Source organism: Myotis daubentonii, chromosome X, assembly GCF_963259705.1.
Source record: "Myotis daubentonii chromosome X, mMyoDau2.1, whole genome shotgun sequence".
NCBI lineage: Eukaryota > Metazoa > Chordata > Mammalia > Chiroptera > Vespertilionidae > Myotis > Myotis daubentonii.
Window position 1 is genome coordinate 30817272 of NC_081861.1, and position 23561 is coordinate 30840832.

Sequence of the window (23561 nt, forward strand, 5' to 3'; positions counted from 1 at the left end):
GCAGGAAGGTCTTAGGGGACCCCTGTGAAAAGGTCGTTCGACCACCAAAGGGGTCGCGACCCACAGGTTGAGAACCACTGCTCTATAAGGTAAGAACGAGCATAGAGGTCATTAAGAATTTGTGAGAATCAGAGGGAGAATGTGGTTGGGACTTGTACCTAATAGTATTGTAAGCCTTCTGAGATTGGAAATCATAATTTTTAGTGGAACCAAGTAGCCTATTTACCTGTGTTTTTTTTTGTTAATTTTTCTTTTCCCCCCTAAAGCCCAAATGTACCTAGAAAAGGAAGTGTTTGGACTGCTTTGTTTAAAATATCAGAATACTAAATAAGTTTGTGTTAGTCTCTGAGAGGGTTCTCATATCACAGTGTCATCTTGATTCATGGCTACAAAATGAACAGACACTGCATGATTATACAATCTCTGGTCTGTGTATCAACATGGACTGTAGCTTCTGAGCACAGCCATCTTCCAGCAACTCCTGATTATATTCATGAAGGAGGAGGGCATGGTCTTCAGCCTATGTACTTGGATGATACAGGTAGTCAGCACACTTAATCCTCATACCTTTCTAGCAGAATGTGACCAGTACCATGGTGGATTATTAGATTTCATTCACAGTAATTAGACTTATCATTGTTATAATGTTAAAGAGAAGATATTGATGACATTTCTTTAAATGTCCAATAATGTGTAAAGTGTAGGGGAACAACATACTGACTATCAAGGGAGAAAGAGGAAACAGATTCTTTCTCATTATAGTTACTTTTTTAAGCAAGGAGAATTTACAAAAGAATGTAGCCAGCATGCCAGTATTTTCTTACTTACCATGGCAATGCATAATAGTATGGTTGAGAGACAAGTTTTTATTTTCTGAAAGCCTAGTTCTTCTCTTGATTCTAAACTTAGAATAGTACTTCTATTTAGTTTCATCAGAGGTAGACTAATTTATTTAATTCTCAAATTTATTTCTTGTGGCAAATTGAAAGGCGCTAGTAGAGTGCCACTTTAAGTATAAAATGAACTAGGCATGGCCCTGGCCAGTGTTATCAATGGTTAGAGCACTGGTCTGCACACCGAAGGGTAGTAGGTTCAATTCCTGGTCGAGGGCATGTACCTGGATTGCAGATTCACTCTTTGGCCCCAGTCGGGACACCTTACGTTCAGGAGCCAACCTATCAATGTGTCTCTCTCACACATCATTCTTTTTTTATGGCCAAGTAATATTTCATTGTATATATGTACCACAGCCTTTTTGTTTTGTCTTGTTAATCCTCACCTGAGGATTTTTTTCCCCATTGGTTTTTAGAGAGTGTGGAAGGGAGGGAGGGAAGAGAGGCGAAGAGAGAAACATTGATGCATGAGAGACACATTGATTATTGCCTCCCGCACCTGCTCCAACTAGGGCCAGGGATGAAACCTGCAAGCCAGGTACGTGCCCTTGACCGGGAATTGAATCCAAGACCCTTTGGTGCAAGGGCCAATGTTCTAACCACTGAGTGACACTGGTCAGAGCTGTTCCACAGCCTTTTTTATCCGTTCATATATTGATGGGCACTTGGGTTGCTTCTATATCTTGGCTATTGTAAGTAATGTTGCAATGAACGTAAGGTTGCATATATTCTTTCAATTTAATGTTTCAGATTTTTTAAGACCCAGAAGTGGAATCACTGGGTCATAAGGCAGTTCCATTTTTAATTTTTTGAGAAAAATTCCACACTGTTTTCCATAGTGGTTTCACCAATTTGCATTTGCACTGACAGAGCATGAGGGTTCCCTTTCCTACACATCCTCACCAAAACTTGTTTGTTGATTTATGGATGATAGTCCTTCTGCTGGTGTGAGGTGGTTTTAATTTGTATTTCTCTGATGATTAGTGACCATGAGCTTCTTTTCATATGTCTTGGCCATCTGTATGTCCTCTTTTGAGAAGATTTATTCAGTTCCTCTGCCCATTTTTTAATTGGATTGTTTTCTTGGTGTTAAGTTGTATGAGTTTGTTTTTTTAATTCTCACCTGAGGATATTTTTTCCATTGATTTTTAGAGAGAGTGGAAGGAGGGAGGAGGAGAAGAAGGAGGAAGAGAGAGAGAGAGAGAGAGAGAGAGAGAGAGAGAGAGAGACCGACCGATGTGAGAAAAACACATCTATCGGTTGCCTCCCACATGCGCCCCTACCAGGGCTGGGGAACCTGCAACCGAGGTACATGCCCTTGACTGGGAATCGAACCCGAGACCCCTAGGTCTAAAGGCTGGCGCTCTAACCCCTGAGAAAAACTGGTCAGGGTGAGTTGCATGAGTTCTTTATAAATTTTGCATAGTAACCCCTTATCTGATGTATCATTGGAGAATATTTTTTCCCATTCAGTAGGTTATCTTTTCATTTTGTTGATGATTTCATTTGTTATGCAAAACCTTTTTAGTTTGATTTAGTTTGGGACTTTTTTTAATGCCTTGTACCTTTTCCTGATTAGCAATTTTAGGCAAATCTCAACTGTTCCAAATTTTCATTTGATTCCTCAATAACCTACAACTTATGGGTGCACATGGATACAAGAGTGAGCAACGTTAAACTGATCCAGAGGGTCATGTCAGCCACAAATTTACTTCTGGTATAGTAGTAGATTTGAGATACTCTGGTAAATTCTGGGTTCAATTTACTTTGCAGTCTCTGACAATGTTCCTTTTAGAACTCAGGAGTAATGGTACAGATAATCCAATCAATTTAAGCATAATGAAACTTCTAGACTTTTAGGGGTATGAATGTGGCATGTGTATTAGGGGAGGGCTTGAGTCACAGGAACCTAAGTCTATATACAACCTTGTTCTATTATTATCTATTAAAGTCAAATAAGTTTTAAAATAAATTTATTTTTTATTTTTAAATTACATTTTACTTTCAATATTATTTTGTATTGGTTTTAGGTATCCTGTGTAGTGGTTAGACAATCATACACTTTACAAATTGTTCCCCCCAGTATTTTCAGTACGCACATGGCACCATACATAGTTACTGCAATATTATTTACTAGATTTCCTATGCTGTCCTTTATATTCCCAGGACTATTTTGTAACTACCAATCTGTACTTCTCAATCCTTTCACCTCTTTTACCCAGTCCCCCAAACCCCCTCCCCTCTGGCAACTACCAATTTGTTCTCTGTGTCTGAGTGCATTTTAATTTTATTTGTTTAACTGTAATTTTTATAGATATTTTGAACAGAGGTAATTCCAGCTCGTCTTCAAAGGCAATAAAGAATGAGGTACTCAATCAAGGTAGAGTATTATTATATTATATTAATTTTAAAGTGAAATATTTTGACAAAATTTGTTGTAGAGGAAAATATTCAACGTGTTGTGTAATTTTAAAATACAGGTGTTCCTGATGCATTCAAGCCTACAAGTCCACACTACAAAGACCCAACATCAAATCCAGTGGCTGCCTTACCTAGATTTCATCCTCAATCTAAACCTTCACAAAGCTCTATTATTCAGAATGTGTCTAAACCTGTAAGTATTTCTGAAAATATACAGTTAGTTCAGGGACATATTGGATATTATAATACCCAGTTAGGATTATGGACAATCATAGCTAGTCACCATTTTGGTAGAAGCATAATCACTATGAGAAAATATCACCATCTTTATGATAGTTCAACCAATACTCAAAATAATAACTGTAGGAACTAACTATCCAACCTGTTAATAAATCAGGTAATTATATTTAAACTAGAGGCCCAGAGCACGACATTGTGTACTGGGGAGTGGGGAGTGTCCATCAGGCTGGCCTGTGCCCTCTTGCAGTCCGGGACCCCTCGGGGGATGTCCACCTGCTGGCTTAAGCCAGGTAGTGGGCCTAAGCTGGCAGGTGGACATCCCCCAGGAGGTCCTTAGTGCTGCTGCAGAGGAGAGGCTCCCACCACCATGGCTGCACTTGCCAGCCCTGAGCCCGGCTTCTGGCTGAGCGGCGCTCCCCTGTGGGAGTGCACTGACCATCAGGGGGCAGCTCCTGCATTGAGCGTCTGCCCCCTGGTGGTCAGTGCGCATCATAGTGATGGGTCATTCTGCCATTCAGTCGCTTTGCATATTAGGGTTTTATTATATAGGATAGGTATAATATTGAAAACGATGCTATTTTTATTGATTTCAGAGAGGAAGGGAGAGGGAGAGGTAGAAACATCAATGATGAGAGACAATCATTGTTCGGCTGCCTCCTACACGTCCCCTCCTGGGTACTGAGCCTGCAACCCAGGCATGTGCCCTGACTGGGAATCGAACCATGACCTTCTGATCCATAGGTCGATGCTCAACCGATGAGCCATGCCAGCTGGGCCCGTTGTCTTTTTTTTTTTTTAATGGAATGCCATTTTTACTTTAAAGAAAGACTTACAAAGCACATATATTAATTATTTATTGTTGCATAACACTAGTACCATAGACTTAGAAGTTTAAAGCAATATACACTTATTATCTCATGATTTCTGTGAGTCAGGAGGCATGGCATGGCTTAACTGGGTCCTCTGCTTCAAGGTCTCATGAAGCTGCAATCAAGGTGTTTGTCAGAGCTGGGTTGTACTGGTAACCTTGCTTAACCATACTTAAGCTTACCTATTTATACAATAAGAGATAATATTAGGTCTTTATTAGTACTGTTATGACAACTACTTGGTAGAATACATGTACTGTGAAAGAGGCAAGTACATTTTAAATAGACAATAATTGGTGGCTCTCATTTCAGTTGGAAAGTTGAATAACTTGAACCTTAGAAGTGACTTGCCCAAGGTTTCATAGTTAAATAAATGGACAGGTCTTCTGAATTTCCAGTAATTCCCAATTGAAGAATTATTTTAACATGTTATTTGTTGAATAATGTGTCCGCTCTTTGAAATGGTGGTACTTAATTGACTGGAGTCATCACCTAGGAAAGGGTTTAAAGTATTAACTGTAATTGGAGGAACTTCTGTTGAAGAACTATTTTGGACCATTGCTAATGAATATTTTCCATTTCTAAGGGCAGATATTTTGAAAAAAATTATCTTGCAGTAATATTGTGCTTCGTTACAATTAAGTCTAAAGTCATTGCTAATTTTATATAATACACATTAAGACTCAAATGCAGAAATCTGCCTGCTATGCCTCAAAGTTTAGGAATGGAATGGCTTGGGTCACTTCAATATCTGTCTCCATTACTTAAGAAACCTATGTCAACAGAAAACTTAGGAGCAAAGTAAGATTCTTAAAACCTGACTGTCTCAATTTTAAGCACAAAACACTCAAGATTCTTATATTCCCATTTTAAAGGTAACATATATGGGAGGTAGAAAAGAAACAGAAGAGAATGCAAGCGTATTTTGCTATTGTTTCTGCAAATGGTTAGTGTGGTATATAGAATAATAATCAATTAGGATTATATTTTATACACATATCTGTTCTTTTTTCAATGAAATTTATATTGGAAACATTTTTCTTTGTCATTGGTTAATGTTGCATGATAATATGTCATTAAATTTATTTTACCATTCCTCCATTGTTGGACATACAGGTTTTGATTTTTTGCTATAACAAATAATATTCCATTAAATATTTTCATTTCCTTAGCATAAATTCATGAAAGCAGAATATTTGAAATAATTGGATCAAAGGATATGAAATTTTTAAAGCCCTTAATAGATACTGCCAAAATTTTCTTGCAGAAAGTTTACCAAAATATAACCTCTACTTTGCCAATAATGTGATTGCTTTAATTTAAACTTTTTATTTCAAACTAATTTTAGATTTCCAGAAAAATAATTGTAATAATCCAGAGAGTTCACATATATTCTTTATCCAGTAGATGCTAATTTGACAGAGTAATAATTACCTTTGTGTTTTATAACTTATTAGTCATTGAATCATTAAGGCTATTTTTATGGTAGTGGCATACAGTTAAAATTACCTTTATAAATGTTTATGAAATAAAATAATTATAACTTTTACAGTCATTTATAAGGAGTTCATCGCAAGTTGAAATGGATGATTCTTCTGATTTACTGTTTGACCTGACCCAGGACACAATACCACCATCCCAAGGCGGATCAAAAGTTTATACAGAAGGTTTGGCTTATCACTTTTTAGAAATATAATAAAGAGAGAACTGATTAATATACATATAGAATGAATGTCTATTTTGAAACTCATACCTTTGTGTTAAGTTTTTCATACATTGTAAGATGGAAGTTAATAGTTTCTGATGCTTTTCTTGGATGGTTTTATTTAAAATTGTATTTAGTAATAGAATATTTCATTTCTTTTTTATTAAGTTGACTAATATGTATTCTTTCAGCTCATTCTCACTTGGACCCACCATAGGCTGTGAGTCAGAGAAGTCCCTTGGTGTCCTAATACTATGGTTATTTTTTAAATATTAATTATTTGGGAGGTCATTAATATGAGAAAAATTGTGTGGTTATAATTTATTTCTTCATAGACTAGTTAGTGTCTTTCTATCCAAATAAATTATGTAGAAGTGATAGTTAAATATGATTATAGAGTAGTATTATAAAATGGCAGTACTAAAGAAACATTGATTTGCACATAATAAGTACTCAGTAAATACTCAATTGAAGGAATAATGAAAATTTCTAATTGAAAAAGAATTACCATTCTTTGATGGTATACCATAACAAAGTTCTTTGTTGTTGTTAAGTAAACTAGTATGACTTGAAGGGATTTTGTCAAGTTGAAAATTCCTTATAATCAAATCAATTACTATTTCTATATTAGCAAATTTGATATATTTCACTAAATGGAGAGAGGTACACTGGAAATTTTTGCATGTTTAAATTGTTTACTTAACAAATTAGTATGCATTTACCAAATCAAAACAGTAAGAAATTTTTAGTAATATGTGTACCAAAAAATATTTTCCCATTCTAAAAAATACTTGACTTGATAGTCACCTATCTAGGTGTCACTTATATAGTTAGTAAAATAGCCAAGATCCAAAATAAATGAGGAGAAAAAGTACTTGTCTAAAATCTGATTTTATAAAGTACACTAGAGACCCGGTGCACGAATTCGTGCATGGGTGGGGTCCCTCTGGGTGGCCTGCAGGGATCGGGCTGAAATCCACAGTCCAACACTGCCTGGCTCCTACCTGCTGCTCCCGCTCATTCTGGCCCCACTGGGCCTGCTGCTGACTCGTGCCTAATCAGTCCCGATTGCGAGAGGCGAGCAAGCACTGCATCTGGTGCCCTCCCAAAGGGAGTGGCCTGTGGGATCGAGCTGAAACCGGCTCTCCTACATCCCCCCCAAGGGATCCCGGATTGCTAGAGGGCGCAGGCCAGGCTGAAGAACACCACCGGTGCACAATCGGGCCAGGGAGGGATCGCAGAAGGGCTCCAGGGCATGTCTGGCCCATCTCACTCAGTCCCCATCTGGCAGACCCCAGCAGCAAGCTAACCTACGGGTCAGAGCTTCTCCCTCCTGGTGGTCAGTGCACATCATAGCGAGTGGTTGAGAAGCCTTAGCATATCATTAGCATATTACACTTTGATTGTTTGGTTGTTCTGCCTATTTGCATATTACTCTATTATATAGCATGGTCTTTTTTCATAGAAAAAGCTTGAGTTCTTGAAGCTTCTAGGGCAGTGGTTCTCAACCTTCCTAATGCCGGGACCTTTTAATACAGTTCCTCATGTTGTGGTGACCCCCAACCATAAAATTATTTTTGTTGCTACTTCATAACTGTAATTTTGCTACTGTTATGCATCGTAATGCAAATATCTGATATGCAGGATATATTTTCATTGTTACAAATTGAACATAATTAAAGCATAGTGATTAATCACAAAAACAATATGTAATTATACATGTGTTTTCAGATGGTCTTAGGTGACCCCTGTGAAAGTCGTTCAACCCCCAAAGGGGTCGCGACCCACAGGTTAAGAACCTCTGTTCTAGAGGGTAAAGACAGTGACTCCTACTCTCTCTATAATTGTAGTGCTATGAGGATTGGAATATTGCCCTAATAGTAAATAGGATTATAGTTAATTAGGAAGATAGAGGTTTCAGTCTCTATTCTAAAGATTTTTGTGGTCTTTATAATTAACTTCTTTACACCTAATTTTCTCATAATACTAAAATAGATGTTTTTGTTTTTCTCACATAATGCATTCATTCTTCAGACCTGAAATCAGTTGTTTGGAGATATAATTTTAATTGTTGCTCTACTTATCTCAGAGCTTTTTTGAGGCTCAAATGAGATAAGTGAGAAATACATTAAAGTCTTAAAGGACTTGACAATAAACAGTTGTTAACATGATAATTATTAATGCTTATATATGCTATCCAGAAAAAAAAGATTACTGGACTTCTGTCTAGGGTGATTATAGAAGGTTCTTGGAGAAGTTTGGATTTGAATTTGATTTTGCAGAATGAGGATAGTGAACAAGGCAGAAGCAACAGATATAAATAAGTTAAAGAGTCAGAATTTAAAACTATTGAGCTCAAAATAATTTTATTTAACTTGGAGATTTACTCATACTTCAAAAAATTATATATAAAAGTATATTTTTGCTATCCAGCCTGCTAGATAATCAGTGGCCTAGTCCAAAACACCAGCAATCATCAGTTGTTCAAATAACCTAAACATCTGAGAAGAATGTTAGTGTGTTTACAAAAAAATCAGTCCCAAGTGTTTGCAGTATTGCTGTCAGTAATTATGTGCTTGAAAATGTAAAAAAATCATTTCTATGTTATCTCAAAGAATGAAACACAGATTTGACAGAGGAACCCATTAATGTATTTATGCTACTACTTCTCCTTTAGTGTACAGTTGGGAACATTAAAATATAATGTGAAGTCTTAGAATTTTTATTACAAAGTACAATTGTGTGTTATTTTCAAAAGGACTTTTGCTAGATCTGGTTATAGCCTAAATAACCCAACCTCTCTTGCAAATGCGCTGAATTGCGTAATCTGTTAGCCTTTAAGGTGATGGTTTTCAAACTCAAAACTTTTTAGCAATGAAATCTCTATTTAACAAAATTTTATTTAAAAGTCTAACTTTTTAAAAAGGTTAAAGGGTTTCTTTATCTGAATCTCCAGTAATTCCTGGAGATTCATGTGCTACATTATCTTTAGACAGCTCTCCTTCAGTGACATCCTCCTCAGTTATGACATCAAAAGGTAAATATGAATGTGGCATATAAAAAAGAAATTATATATAAATTTTAGAAATTGTGATATGACATGCCCACTATATTCCATAAGACAGAACCATTAGACTAAAGGGAATAAACAGATTATTTAAACTACCTGTCAACTTGTTAAGTGGGAAAAGAACCAACTTGAGTTTTCCATTAGACATCTTAAGTTTTTAAGTATCTTAAAGCGTTTCTCTAATTTTTAGAATAGAAATTGTTTTTACTTACAAGCTCAAATGTATTGACACATCTAAAAATAAATTCATATTTGGAACTGAGCTTAGAGTATTCTCTGTGGTTTAAGTTTTTTCTGGGGATTGTTTTGGTCTGACTTTTTTATACTACCACTTTATTCGAAAGCATCTTTAGCATTTTTTGTATTAGTTTATTTCATGAGTTTAAATATGTGTACTCCGTAATAGCTGCTTGTGCAATTTCTTTAAAAATACAAAACTGTTTTTATTGCCCTGGTCAGTTTGGCTCAGTGGATAGAGCGTCGTCCTGTAGACAGAAGGGTCCTGGGTTCGATTCCAGTCAGGGCATGTACCTTGATTGCAAGCTCCTCCCCAGCCAGGGCCCTGGTCGAGGTGCATGCAGGAGGCAATCAATCAATGTGAGAGAAACATATTGATGTTTCTCTCCCAGCGGTTCTCAACCTGTGGGTCGCGACCATCGGAAAACACATATAGCATATCAGATATTTACATTACGATTCATAACAGTAGCAAAATTACAGTTATGAAGTAGCAACGAAAATAATTTTATGGTTGGGGGTCACCACAAAATGAGGATCTGTATTAAAGGGTCGCAGCAATAGGAAGGTTGAGAACCACATAGATTAGACTCTAATCAATGGGAAAATATCCTCAGTTGAGAATTAACAAATATATATATATGCATATGTATATGTATATGTTTTTTTGATTTTAGAGAGGACTAGAGAGGGAGAGATGAAACATCAGCAATGAGAGAAAATCATTGATTGGCTGCCTCCTGCATACCCCATACTGGGGATCAAGCCTACAACCTAGGCATGTGCCCTGGCTGGGAATCAAGCTATGACCTCCTGGTTCATAGGTTGATGCTCAACCACTGAGCCATGCTGGCTGGCTGTGCAATTTTTTGTACCTATTTATCATATAAATTTTTATCATTCTTTATTGTCATTTGTATGATATGGTAATTTAATTATATTACCTTTAATTTAGCTCTGAAGTACTTTTATTTAATTTTAAAGGTAAGATCATTTTATTAGCATTTTTAAGCAATGTTCTATTATATACTAAAGCATTTACAAATATCTTTTTCACTATTTAAATTGTAGCTGTAGGTGAAACTCTGCCTATAAGAAAACGTCCTAGTATTATAGCAAACAGAGTTCATCCAAAAAAGCCAAAGACCAGTGATGATGTTTCTGAAATAGGTTCATGTGCTACATTATCTTTAGACAGCTCTCCTTCAGTGACATCCTCCTCAATTATGACATCAAAAGGTAAATGTGAATGTGGCATATAAAAAAGAAATTATATTTAAATTTTAGAAACTGTGATAAATTTTAAAACTATTATTACTGGTTGTTTAAGATTTAAAAAAGAAAAAAATTGAGTAATAATAATCCTTAATTTATTTTAGGTACCTCATCAACTGAACATAAAACTGGAAACCCTTTTCAAAGATCTTGTCCAAAGTGCAATGTTCAGTTCAATAATTTGGATGCTTTGAAATATCACATGAAGGTAAAAACTTTTTCAAAATTTTATTTTTAGAAATATCCAAAAAATCTCTGAAAATATTAAGAATTGATATGTGGTAAATGCTAATTTCTCCAGACATTTAGGTAAGAAATCTCCTCATTGGTATTTTCATATAACTTTGGTAAAAATTGATATTCATAATGATTATCTTCATACAAGATTTAAAAATCCTTATGAAGCATCAAATTTAAAAATTAAGTTTATATGCACTACAGCATATGTACATTATATTTTAATTTTTTACATAAAAACATAACTTTTATTTGATTTTTGTAGCTTTTTCTGTCATCCAGTGGTCCCCATCCATTAAAATATAACATTTTTTAATGCAAGGTCTCACCCACATATTCATATTTTCACCATTCAATCTTTTTTTCTTTTTACATAAAAAGCTGACTTTCAATCCCATAATTTCACTAAATTTTTTTTAAAAAAATATTTATTGCTTAAAGTATTACAAAGAGTATTACATATGTCTCCTTTTTTCCCCCTGCCCTTGACAATCTATATTTTAATTTTTAATGAAGATAATGTATTAATCAGAATATTTTATTAGGTGTTTAATCTTACATGTAATTTTAAAATTCCCCTTTATACCTTATTTTTTGTCCATGGTGACATGTATGTCAGTCACATTACTTAATGAAAAATCTTAGTCTTGCATTTTAATTTTCAACACTCAGGCTTAAACTCATAGTGGCTTATTTTTTTTTCCTCTTTCAGTGTTGTTGTCCAGGCATGATAAATAAAATTTTGGAGATGATTAAAGTAGAAATTTCAAGTACTGAAAAGAAAACTAAGACTGGTGCAGAGAAAGAAAAATTGATCATGTTAGTTAGTGACTTTTACTACGGAAAACATGAAGGAGATGTTGACAATGAAGAAAAGACTTACACAACCTTTAAATGCTTCAGTTGCTCAAAAGTTCTTAAAAATAATATTAGGTATGTAAATATGTTAATGTTTGAAAATTGGGATGCTACAGATATAACTATTGTATCTTTATTTTTCTGTGCCATCTTAGGTAAGCAAGTTTCATACTTTCTACAAAGAGCAAAGACAGATTATCATGTTGAAAAGCTTTCTTGTATTTTAGGAGTTTGACATTTGGGCCCGTTTAGTTGTATTTATTTCAGATAACTTAAGGACAAAATTTCTTTTAGCCTAGGGCAAAATTACTTCCTTTTTTATATTTATCCTTGATCTAGGAATTTTCGTGAGGCATTTTTATTTTTTAACTGCTTTTGAATCTTACTTTTCCTATCACAGGAAGAACCACTTCATCCAGTTTGACCTCCTTCATACTAGTCTTATTTAATGCTCTAATTTTTTTAATTCATATTTATAATTTTTAGCACATTTACCTTGCAGAGAAAGCGATCTGTTTTTGGTAAGGTAATCTTCTTTAAAGGAGTACCAGTTCTTTGAAACATTTCTTTTGATTTTATGGTTTAGCACATTTTAAAAGCAGAGATTTAATTATCAGTGGAACTTTGAAGGTTTATGCATATATGCTTTAAATTTTAGGAACTTATACTTTCCAGTCTTTGAGTTATATGGCATATTACATATCTATCATCCTAAGTGAGATAGTAACATGTCATATTACATATCTATCATCCTAAGTGAAATAGTAAGAAGAACAAAGTAATACAATATTGACTGGTATTTTTCATTGTTTATACTGTATAACATGACGATGTTTTTCTAACATTTTATTATAAAAAATTTTAAATATTCAGCAAAGTTGAAAATTTTTACAGAAAAATATATATATATTTGCCCACCTCATTTCTACTAACATTTTACTATACTTGTATTACTACATATTTATATATTCATCCATAGACCTATCTGATTTTTTATATTTTTCAGAGTAAATTACAGACATCATTGCACTTCCCTTCTGTGAGATGCATATATGTATATGTGTACATGTACTAATATTGTGACACACACGTAAACTTAAAAATATTTACCTCTGATAACTATCATTTGTAACTAACATTCTTAGGTATCCTATTCAGTGGTCAGCAAACTGCGACTCACGAGCCACATGCAGCTCTTTGGCCCCTTGAGTGTGGCTCTTCCACAAAATACCACGTGCGGGCGCGCACATACAGTGCGATTGAAACTTCGTGGCCCATGCGCAGAAGTCAGTATTTTGTGGAAGAGCCACACTCAAGGGGCCAAAGAGCCGCATGTGGCTCGCGAGCCGCAGTTTGCCGACCACTGCTATAGGTCATTTCTAAGCCCAGAATTATATTTTATGGTGAATTTTGGGTTTAAAGAGAAGTACATTAAAAAACACTGAAATATACTGTAATATAAAAGTAAACTAAATTATGAATACTACATTTAGGGGTAGTGCTTTATAATTTTCAAAGCTCTTTCAAATATTTTTCATATGAGTTTTCATACCTCTGTACCTTCTTTTTATCAAACCCTAACAGCTATCAATTGCTAATGGTCTCAATAGCTTAACAGAAGAGAAATTGTACTTTGAGATAAAACACTGAAACACTGTGACCTCCTTACATCATTTTTACCATTTTTACAGTAAAATCCATTATAAAATAACATTACTAATTTTGGTAAAATTCATAGAAAGTGGCTCACTGGTTAAGTTCCTTATACTTAAATGTTATGCATATTACATTAGAAGTTCTTTTATTTTTAGCAAAGCTTTTTTTACGTTTCCTTTGAGGTTAGCCATTTAATATTAAACATGAAACTTTTTCTTTTGTTTTGTTTTGTTTTTTTTACTTATATACATATATTTTATTTTTAAATTTTTTAAATTTTATTTTATTGCTTAAAGCATTACAGAGTAGTACATATGTCTCCTTCCCCCCCCCCCCGCCCCCACTGACCTTCCCCCGGCCTCCCTTCCCCCCCCCCCAGTATCTTGTGTCCATTAGTTATGCTTATATGCATGCATACAAGTCCTTCGATTGATCTCTTACCTTCCCCCAACCCTCCCCAGCCTTCCCGCTGTAGTAGTTTGACAGTCTGTTCGATGCTGCTCTGCATCTGTATCTATTTTTGTTCATCAGTTTATAATGTTCATTATTATCCATAAATGAGTGCGATCATGTGGTATTTTTCTTTCATTGACTGGCTTATTTTACTTAGCATAATGCTCTCCAGTTCCATCCATGCTGTTGTAAATGGTAAGAATTCTTTCCTTTTTACAGCAGTGTAGTATTCCATCGTGTAGATGTACCACCATTTTCTAATCCATTCATCTGCTGATGGACATTTAGGCTGTTTCCACATCTTAGCTATGGTAAATTGTGCTGCTATGAACAGAGGGGTGCATATATCCTTTCTGATTGATGTTTCTGATTTCTTAGGATATAGTCCTAGAAGTGGGATTACTGGGTCAAATGCGAGTTCCATTTTTAACTTTTTGAGGAAACTCCATACTGTCTTCCATAGTGGCTGCACCAGTCTGCATTCCCACCAGCAGCGCAAGGAGGGTTCCTTTTTCTCCACATCCTCTCCAGCACTTGTCGTTTGTTGATTTGTTGATGATAGCCATTCTGACAGCTGTGAGATGGTACCTCATGTTTGTTTTGATTTGCATCTCTCGGATGATTAGTGACTTTGAGCATGTTTTCATATGTCTCTTGGATTTCTGAATGTCCTCTTTCAAAAAGTGACTTTTAGGTCCTTTGCCCATTTTTGGATTGGATTGAGTTCCCTGAAAATGTTGGAGATTAAAACCTTATCAGAGATAACATTGGCAAATATATTCTCCCATGCAGCAGGCTTTCTTGTTTTGTTGATGGTTTCTTGCTGTGCAGAAGCTTTTTATTTTGATGTAGTCCCATTTGTTTATTTTCTCTTTAGTTTCCATTGCTCTAGGAGCTGTATCGGTAAAGATATTGCTACAACAAATGTCTGCTATTTTGCTGCCTATGGCTTCTTCTAAGATTTTTATGGTTTCCCATCTTATATTTAAGTTCTTTATTCATTTTGAGTTTATTTTTGTGTATGGTGTAAGTTGGTGGTCTCGTTTTATTTTTTTGCAAATATCTGTCCAGTTTTCCCAACACCATTTATTGAAGAGACTGTCTTGTCTCCATTGTATGCTCTTGCCTCCTTTGTGAAATATTAATTGAGCATACTGGCTTGTGTCGATTTCTGGGTTCTCTGTTCTGTTCCACTGGTCTATATGTCTGTTCTGGTGCCAATACCAGGCAGTTTTGAGAACAGTGGCTTTGTAGTATAGCTTGATATCTGGTATTGTGATCCCTCTACATTGTTCTTCTTTCTCAAGATTGCTGCAGCTATTCGGGGTCTTTTTTTAATTCCATATAAATATTTGGAGAGTTTGTTCTAGGTCTTTGAAGTATGCCCTTGGTATTTTAATGGGGATTGAATTGAATTTATAGATTGCTTTGGATAGTATGGACATTTTAATGATGTTGATTCTACAAATCGATAAACATGGTATATTCTTCCATTTGTTCATGTCTTCTTTTATCTCTTTTTTCAATGCCCTGTAGTTTTCTGAGTAAAGGTCTTTTATTCCTTAGTTAAATTTATTCCTAGGTATCTTAATTTTTTTGGTGCAATGGTAAATGGGATTGGTTTTTTGTTTTGTTTTGTTGTGTGTGTGTGTGTGTGTGTGTGTGTGTGTGTGTGTGTGTGTGTGTTCGTTTGTTTGTTTTTTGCTTCTCTTTCTGTGAGTTCATTATTAGTGTATAAAAAGGCCATATATTTCTGGGTGTTAATTTTGTATCCTGCTACTTTGCCAAATTCACTTATTAGGTCCAGTAGTTTTTTTATGGAGTCTTTGGGGTTTTCTATGTATAGTATCATGTCATCAGTGAATAAAGACAGTTTTACTTCTTCCTTTCCAATTTGAATGCCTTTTTATTTCTTCTTCCTGTCTGATCGTTATGGCTAGCACTTCCAGTACTATATCAAACAGGAGTGGTAAAAGTGGGCATCCCTGTCTTGTTCCCATTCTTAGGGGAAATGAGTTTAGTTTTTGACCATTGAGTATGATGTTGGATGTAGGTTTTTCATATAAGGCTTTTATTATGTTGAGGTATGATCCCCCTATTCCCACTTTGCTGAGAGTTTTTATCAAGAAAGGGTGTTGGATTTTGTCAAATGCTTTGTCTGCATCGATTGATATGATTATGTGATTTTTGTCTCTCAGTTTATGTGATGTATCACATTTATTGATTTGCAGATATTGTACCATCCTTGCCTCCCAAGAATAAATCCCATTTGGTCATGGTGTATGATCTTTCTAATGTAATGCTGAATTCGATTTGCTAGAATTTTGTTGAGGATTTTAGCATCTATGTTCATCAAGGAAATTGGCCTGTGGTTCTCTTTTTTTGTGGTGTCTTTATCTGGTTTTGGGATTAGGGTAATGCTGGCTTCATAGAAAGAGCTTGTAAGTGTTCCTTCCTCTTGAATTTTCTGAAATAGTCCAGACTGGGCTTTTGTTTGCTGGAAGATTTTTGATCGCTGCTTCAATTTCTTTGGTGGTTATCGGCCTATTCAGGCTTTTTTATTCTTTATTGAGTTTTGGGAGCTTGTATTTTCCTAAGAGTATGTCCATTTCATCTAGGTTGTCCATTTTGTTGGAATAGAGTTGTTCATATCCAAAATCTATGGGACAAAGCGAAATCATATATATTTCTGTGGGATCGGTTGTTACTTTGCCTCTTTCATTTCTGATTTTGTTTATTTGGGTTCTCTCTCTTTGCTTCTTGGTGAGCCTGGTTAAAGGGTCATCAAGCTTGTTTATTCTTTCAAAGAACCAGCACTTGGTTTTGTTGATCTTTTGTATTGTTTTTTTTGTTTTGTTTTGTTTTTCTCTATGTCATTTATCTCTTCTCTGATCTTTATTATTTCATTCCTTTTGCTTACACTGGGCTTTCCTTGTTGCTCTCTTTCTAACTCTTTGAGTTGCAGGGTTAGATAATTTATTACTATCTTTTCTTGTTTTTTGAGATAGGCCTGTGGAGCTATGAACTTCCCTCTCAAGACTGCTTTGCTGTGTCCCATAGATTTTGGATTGTTGTGTTTTCATTGTCATTTGTTGCCATGATGTTTCTTGTTTTTTCTTTGATCTCTTTGGTAACCCAATCATTGTTTAATAGCATGCTATTTAGCCTCCAGGTGTTTTATTTTTTTATTGTTTTTATTGTTGTTGATTTCTAGTTTTATGCCAATGTCATCTGAGAAGATGCTTGATATGATTTCTGTCTTCTTGAATTTAAAAAGACTGCCTGTGCCCCAATATGTGGTTTATCTTTGAAAATGACCCATGTGCACTTGAGAAGAATATATATTCTCTGGCTTTGAGGTGGGATGTTCTGAAGATGTCAATTAATTCCATCTAATCTAGTGAGTCATTTAGGATTGCTGTTTCTTCGCTGATTTTTTTGTTTAGAGGATTTGTCCAGTGGTGTTAGTGGGTTATTAAAGTCCCCTACTATGACTGTATTGCTGTCAGTCTCTCCCTTGATATCCTCCAGAAGTTTTTTTGTTTGTTTGTTTGTTTTTTTATGTATTGGGTGCTCCTGTATTGGGTGCATATACGTTTACCAGAGTTGTATCTTCTTGTTGAATTGCTCCCTTTAGTATTATGAAGTGGCTTTCCTTATCTCTTGTTATGGCCTTCACTTTGAGGTCTAATTTTTCAAATATAAGTTTTGCTACCCCAGCTTTTTTTTCATTTCCATTCGCCTGAAAAACTTTTTCCATCCCTTCACCTTCAGTCTTTGTGAGTCCTTTGTTCTAAGGTGGGTTTCCTGTAGACAGCAGATACATGGGTCATGTTTTATTATCCACTCAGCTACCCTATGTATTTTGATTGAGGCATTTAATTCATTTACATTTAAAGTTATTGATAGGTACTTGTCTGTCACCATTTTTATTCTTTATGCCTGTGTTCCTTCTTCCCTTCCTATTTCTTCTTTTTATAGCAGACCCTTTAGCATTTCTTGCATTGCTGGTTTGGTGGTAATAAACTTCCTTAGTCCTTTTTTGCCTATGAAGCTCCTGATTTCACCCACAATTTTTATTGATAGCCTTGCTGGGTACAGTATTCTTGGATTCAGACCCTTGCTTTGCATGACTTTGTATATTTCATTCCATTCCCTTCTGGCCTGATGTGTTTCTGTTGAGAAATCAGTTGATAGTCTGATGGGAGATCCTTTGTAAGTAACTTTCTGTCTCTCTCTGGCAGCCTTTAAGATTCTTACTTTGTCGTTTGTGTTTGCCAATTTAATTATAATGTGTTTTGGTGTCAGTCTTTTGGGGTTCATCTTGTTGGGGACTCTGTGAGCTTCTTAGACTTGTGTGAGTTTTTACTTCCCAATATCAGGCAAGTTTTCTGTCATTATTTCTTCAAACAGGTTTTTTATTCCTTGCTCAGTTTCCTCTCCTTCTGGTACCCCTATTAGGCAGATGTTGTTTTGTTTTGTGTTGTCCCAAAGTTCCCTTAGGCTCTCCTCCTGTTTTTTAAGTGTTTTTTTTTTTTTCTACATGCTTCTCTGCTTGGGTATTTTTTCTTCTAGCTCACTGATGCAGTCCTCCATTTCTTCTAGTCTACTGTTGATACTTTCTATTGAGGTTTTTATTGCAGCAATGTCATTTTTCATTTCTTCTTGGTTCTTCATTTCTCTTGGTTCTTACACATGGTGTTGAATTTGTCTTCCACCCTTTTCAGTGACCTTATGACCATTGCTCTGAGTTCTTTCTCTGTCATATTGCTTGCCTTTTCTGGTGATTTCTCCTTTTCTTTCTTATGTGGGCTGTTTCTTTGTCTCCCCATGATGGCTCCTCTCAGGGTTTCTGGTTGTGTAGTGCTCTCTCTCCTGCATTGACTTTCTTTAGGCAATGCCAGCTGTGTTTAAGTCACCAGTTCTGGGTGGGTGCTCTTTGATTCAGCTGTTTCTTCTGCTCTGTGAAAAGGCACAGGGCCCATCCAAAAATTCATGCGTTTGTCTCCCCCTGAGCAGACCTCTCAGGCACCCGTGGTTGGGGAGGTTGGAGTTCCGGCATTCGTGGATTTGCAGCTGAGGTAACTGGTCCCTGGGCATTGTTGTTGTAAGGTCCCGGGAGGCATCCGAGATCTCCCTGGTTGAAGGTAAGGCTGGGGTTCTGATCACATTCAGTCTCTGATCACAGCTGTCTCCCCTTCAAGATGGCATGGCCTCTGCAGCAGAGCCAGCTGCTCCAGGAGAGATTTCAGCTGCAGTAGAGGCTGGCCATTTATGTGGGGCTGGTCCGCCAGTCCCCAACAGTCTCTTGTAGTATAGCTGTCCCTCACAAATACTGACACTCCCCGCACATCCACGCACTCTCCTTTCATTCTCTCACTCTCACACTATCTAGCAGCCTGCAGTCCCACTGGCAGCCATCTTGGATTCCCTTTCTTTTTTATTTTCATTTCAAAAGACTGGTTACAGATTTCTAGATTATCAAACTGTGTAGAAATTTTAAGCTCACCATATTTTATAACATCTAGAAATTTTGTAGCATTTAGGCAAGACTAGGATTTTTAAAATAGATTTGAATAGAGATGATGTTAAAATGAAAGGGGAAAAAGACATTTCAAAGTGTACTATAAGCAGCTCTAAAGTGAAGTAGTGTTTTGAAAGTGTGAAAAGATAAATAGTAAAACTTCCATGATGATTACTATATAAAAAAATACTAATAATTTGTCCTTTAAGCCACTGAAGCATATTTTATATATTTAAGGCCTTCAAAAAGATTTCTCTCATGAATTTATAACTGCTTTTGGTGGTAGGGTTTCCTTCCTTTAAGTATTTTATTTTAAAATGTATATAGTATTTCATATATGGAAAAGTAGCCTGCTGTTTTTCTTTATAAAAATTTTTATCTGAAATAATAATGAAGTGTTCTAGAAAATTCATGGTATTTCATATTAACTATTAATGGGTTGTTTTAAAACAAAGAGATTATAGTAAAACCTTGTTTCTCAAACGTCTCCCATCTTGAACAATTCAGTTCTTTTTTAAAATTGATTAAGGTATTATGTATGTGTCCTTATCCCCCCATTTCCCCCTCAGCCCCCAACTCATGCCCTCACCACCCTGGTGTCTGTGTCCATTGTTTAGGCTTATATGCATGCATACAAGCCCTTTTCTTTTTTTTTCTTTTTTTAAAATATATTTTATTGATTTTTTTACATAGAGGAAGGGAGATGGATAGAGAGTTAGAAACATCAATGAGAGAGAAACATCGATCAGCTGCCTCCTGCATGCCCCCACTGGGGATGTGCCCTCAACCAAGGTACATGCCCTTGACCGGAATCGAACCTGGTACCCTTCAGTCTGCAGGCCGACGCTCTATCCACTGAGCCAAACTGGTTAGGACAACAAGCCCTTTTCTTTACCAAGTTTTAACAGGAAAAAAATGTCTCCATGGATCAAAACTTCAGTTTTCGAACTGACAACCTTTTCATGCTGATACCTCAGATGACAAAAATAATCTAGCAGGCAACTAGCAAAGGAGTTCCTGGCACTTAGCACAATTTTAAAACATAAAGAGGCAATCAAGAGTGCTAATGTTGCTAAGGGTATGAAAGTGTTCACAAAACAGCAATCACAGGTAATTGAATAGGTAGAAAAACTTGTTGATTGGATAAGGGAAAAGCAGCTGGTGATAGCATTTTGGAGGCAGTGATATATGAAAAATTCCTTTAAGGCTAGTAGAAGATAGTCCTATAAATTTAAGAAAAGAAGTGTTTATTTTTAAACTAGAGGCCCAGTGCTTGAAATTCGTGCACTGGGGGGGGGAGGTCCTCAGCCCGGTCTGCACCCTCTCGCAATCCAAGAACTCTCGGGGGATGTCCGACTGATGGCTTAGGCCTGCTCCCCACCTAAGCAGGCAATCAGACATCCTTAGCACTGTCACGGAGGTGGAAGAGGCTCCCATCACTGCCACTGTGCTTGCCAGCCGTGAGCCCAGCTTCTGGCTGAGCAGTGCTCCCCCTGTGGGAGTGCACTTACCACCAGGGGGCAGCTACTGTGTTGAGCATCTGCCCCCTGGTAGTCAGTGTGTGTCATAGAGACGGGTCATTCTGCTGTTTGATTGATTTTCTTATTAGCCTTTTATCATATAGGTTTAAACAGTATATTAGACATGTACTGTATATAAGAAAGGTTTGAAAAAGGGAATCATTTGGCAGTCTGGAATGGGTTAATTAAATTTATATTATTTTTAATGGGAGAAAATTATTCAGTTTTCAAACCACTTCTTGAACAGCCTTCTGGAACAAATTAAGTTCGAGAAACGAGGTTCCACTGTATTTTACAAATAGATTTACTGAGCCATTTAATGAAAGTGATTATTTGAAGTGCACACTTTTCTAGAAGATTTTAAGGCTTAGAGATATTATTCTGAATAATATAACTGCCTTTCTAACATTTAGGTTCAGATACTTACTTGTGAGGGTTTTCTGTTATAAATCTGAATATTTGCACCTGTTGACAATTATTTATAGGTTTATGAATCACATGAAACACCATTTGGAACTTGAGAAGCAGAACAGTGAGAGCTGGGAAAGTCACACCACCTGCCAGCACTGTTACCGTCAGTATCCTACACCATTCCAGCTGCAGTGTCACATTGAGAGTACACACACACCTCATGAGTTTTCTAGTAAGTCACAGTTTCACTGAAGTGCTAAGCATCAATTATTTTGATCATATAAACTATGAGGGATCCTTAAGAACTCTGATAGAAAAATAAGAAATAGACTTTGTAGTTTGAGGACAAAGTTGAAAAGCAAATTTTAACTTGCAGAAACTTTTCAATAAGATTACTTAAGTTGAGATCCCTCTTATAAATAGGGCATATCTCCTGTATGATGTGTAAGGGGTAAGCTAAAAACCAGAGTCCCTGGTTTACAAATATGAAATCAATGATCTTGATTTATACTCTAATAAGAAAGATAACTGCAATGAAAGTTGAAATCACAGAGTGTGGAGTTAGACAGCTTGGACTCAAATTCCAGTTCTGCCTTTTAATACAGCTGCGAGATCTCAAGCAAGTTACCTAAACTTTCTGTACTTCAGGTTCCTCATCTGAAAAATGGGAATAAAAATAACAGTACCTCTCTCAACTATGGAATGGGAATTATTAAGTAAGCTAATATAAGTAAAGTCCTTAGTATAGCATTAACAGAGTTAACTATAGAATTATTGGAACCACCATCACTGTTACTATTATTACTTGTTGCTGTTGTTATAGATGTACAAAATAAACCTTTTATTTATATATATCCTTAAAATGATGTAACGTGTGTTTTTCTAATTTCAGCGATTTGTAAAATCTGTGAATTATCATTTGAAACAGAACATACTCTTTTACAACATATGAAGGACACTCATAAACCTGGTGAAATGCCATATATTTGCCAGGTACACACACATTTTATTGTCTACTTAGCTGTTAGTTTAATTATCATGTGCCATGAAATAGTATTTTATTATTTTTTAACCATTTAAGTAAAACAAGTTACTAAATTGAAGAACCTCTTCAATCATAAAAACTCCCTTTGGTTTAACTCATGTATGTGTGGGTGGTGGGTTGGACTTGGCCTGTGGGTCATAGTTTGTTGACCCCTGTACTAGAAAAACAAATACCCTGCTAGAAAAAGACAAACATATGGACTTTTTTACTAAGTAGGGAAAATAAAGACATGCCAGAGAAATAGTAAATGCTGTTAGTTATGGGAAACTCAACTAAATACTTTGTGGCCACTATTTTTCTAGAATTTGAAGTGGTTCCCAATAAGATAGCAAGATAAAGATAAATTGCCTCTGTCATATTCTGGATGTTATTTAAAATCCAAAGAAGAGAATACTCTCATTTTATATAGCAGGATAAGCTGTATAGGACAAGAGGTGTTAGAGTTTGAATGATACTTTTCTGTTTCAAAGATCATCATTATTATCTGAAGTAATAGGATTCTTGATTGTATAGGCAGCAAAGATGAATTAGAACGTAATGTTCCTCTGAAAAAATGATTTATCATTGCTACTTTAATGTAATTGCATATCAGTTATACATTCAAGTTAAACTAAACCTTCTTTATATTTCTAGGTTTGCCAGTTTAGATCATCAACATTTTCTGATGTAGAAACTCATTTTAGAACATCCCATGAAAACACAAAGAACTTGCTGTGTCCATTTTGCCTCAAAGTTAGTAGAATGGCAACCCCCTACATGAATCATTACATGAAACATCAGGTAAGATTTAGCAGTTCTTATTTATTTTGTCTTAGTGAAAAGATTATATATATATTCTTAGATCATTGGTTAGATTTGTTCTAGAAGGAAAGCAAAGTTGTTCCAAATGACACAATTTACAATTTATGCTGAATTACTTATGAAACTTCCACTTCTTTTACTTGTCTCCTTCCTCATGATGTGGCTCATGAAAGTGAAAATTCTGAAGTGTAGATAGAAATATGAAGCCTAGAGTAGAGGAGAAGAGGGAATGTGAGTGGAATATTTAGGTTGGATATTTCGGGCGTCTAAGAATGTTGAGAATGGAAATGATTTTGAAGGTAATCAGGAGCAGAGAAAAGGGTAAGTATGAACCGAGGAAGATATA

General features: G+C 35.7%; 1 protein-coding gene across 5 annotated transcripts in view; it reads left to right on the forward strand.

Moving 5' to 3' along the window:
• The window catches only part of ZNF280C (zinc finger protein 280C), a 56128-nt gene that overhangs the window by 14033 nt on the left and 18534 nt on the right, over positions 1 to 23561 (forward strand). For all 5 annotated transcript variants that reach the window (XM_059679867.1, XM_059679866.1, XM_059679869.1 and 2 more), the window contains 9 exons: positions 3208 to 3273; positions 3374 to 3507; positions 5976 to 6090; positions 10507 to 10674; positions 10815 to 10918; positions 11660 to 11880; positions 21444 to 21601; positions 22262 to 22362; positions 23048 to 23194. In XM_059679867.1, the coding sequence (XP_059535850.1) occupies positions 3208 to 3273; positions 3374 to 3507; positions 5976 to 6090; positions 10507 to 10674; positions 10815 to 10918; positions 11660 to 11880; positions 21444 to 21601; positions 22262 to 22362; positions 23048 to 23194 (1214 nt within the window). The remainder of the gene's footprint in view (positions 1 to 3207; positions 3274 to 3373; positions 3508 to 5975; positions 6091 to 10506; positions 10675 to 10814; positions 10919 to 11659; positions 11881 to 21443; positions 21602 to 22261; positions 22363 to 23047; positions 23195 to 23561) is intronic.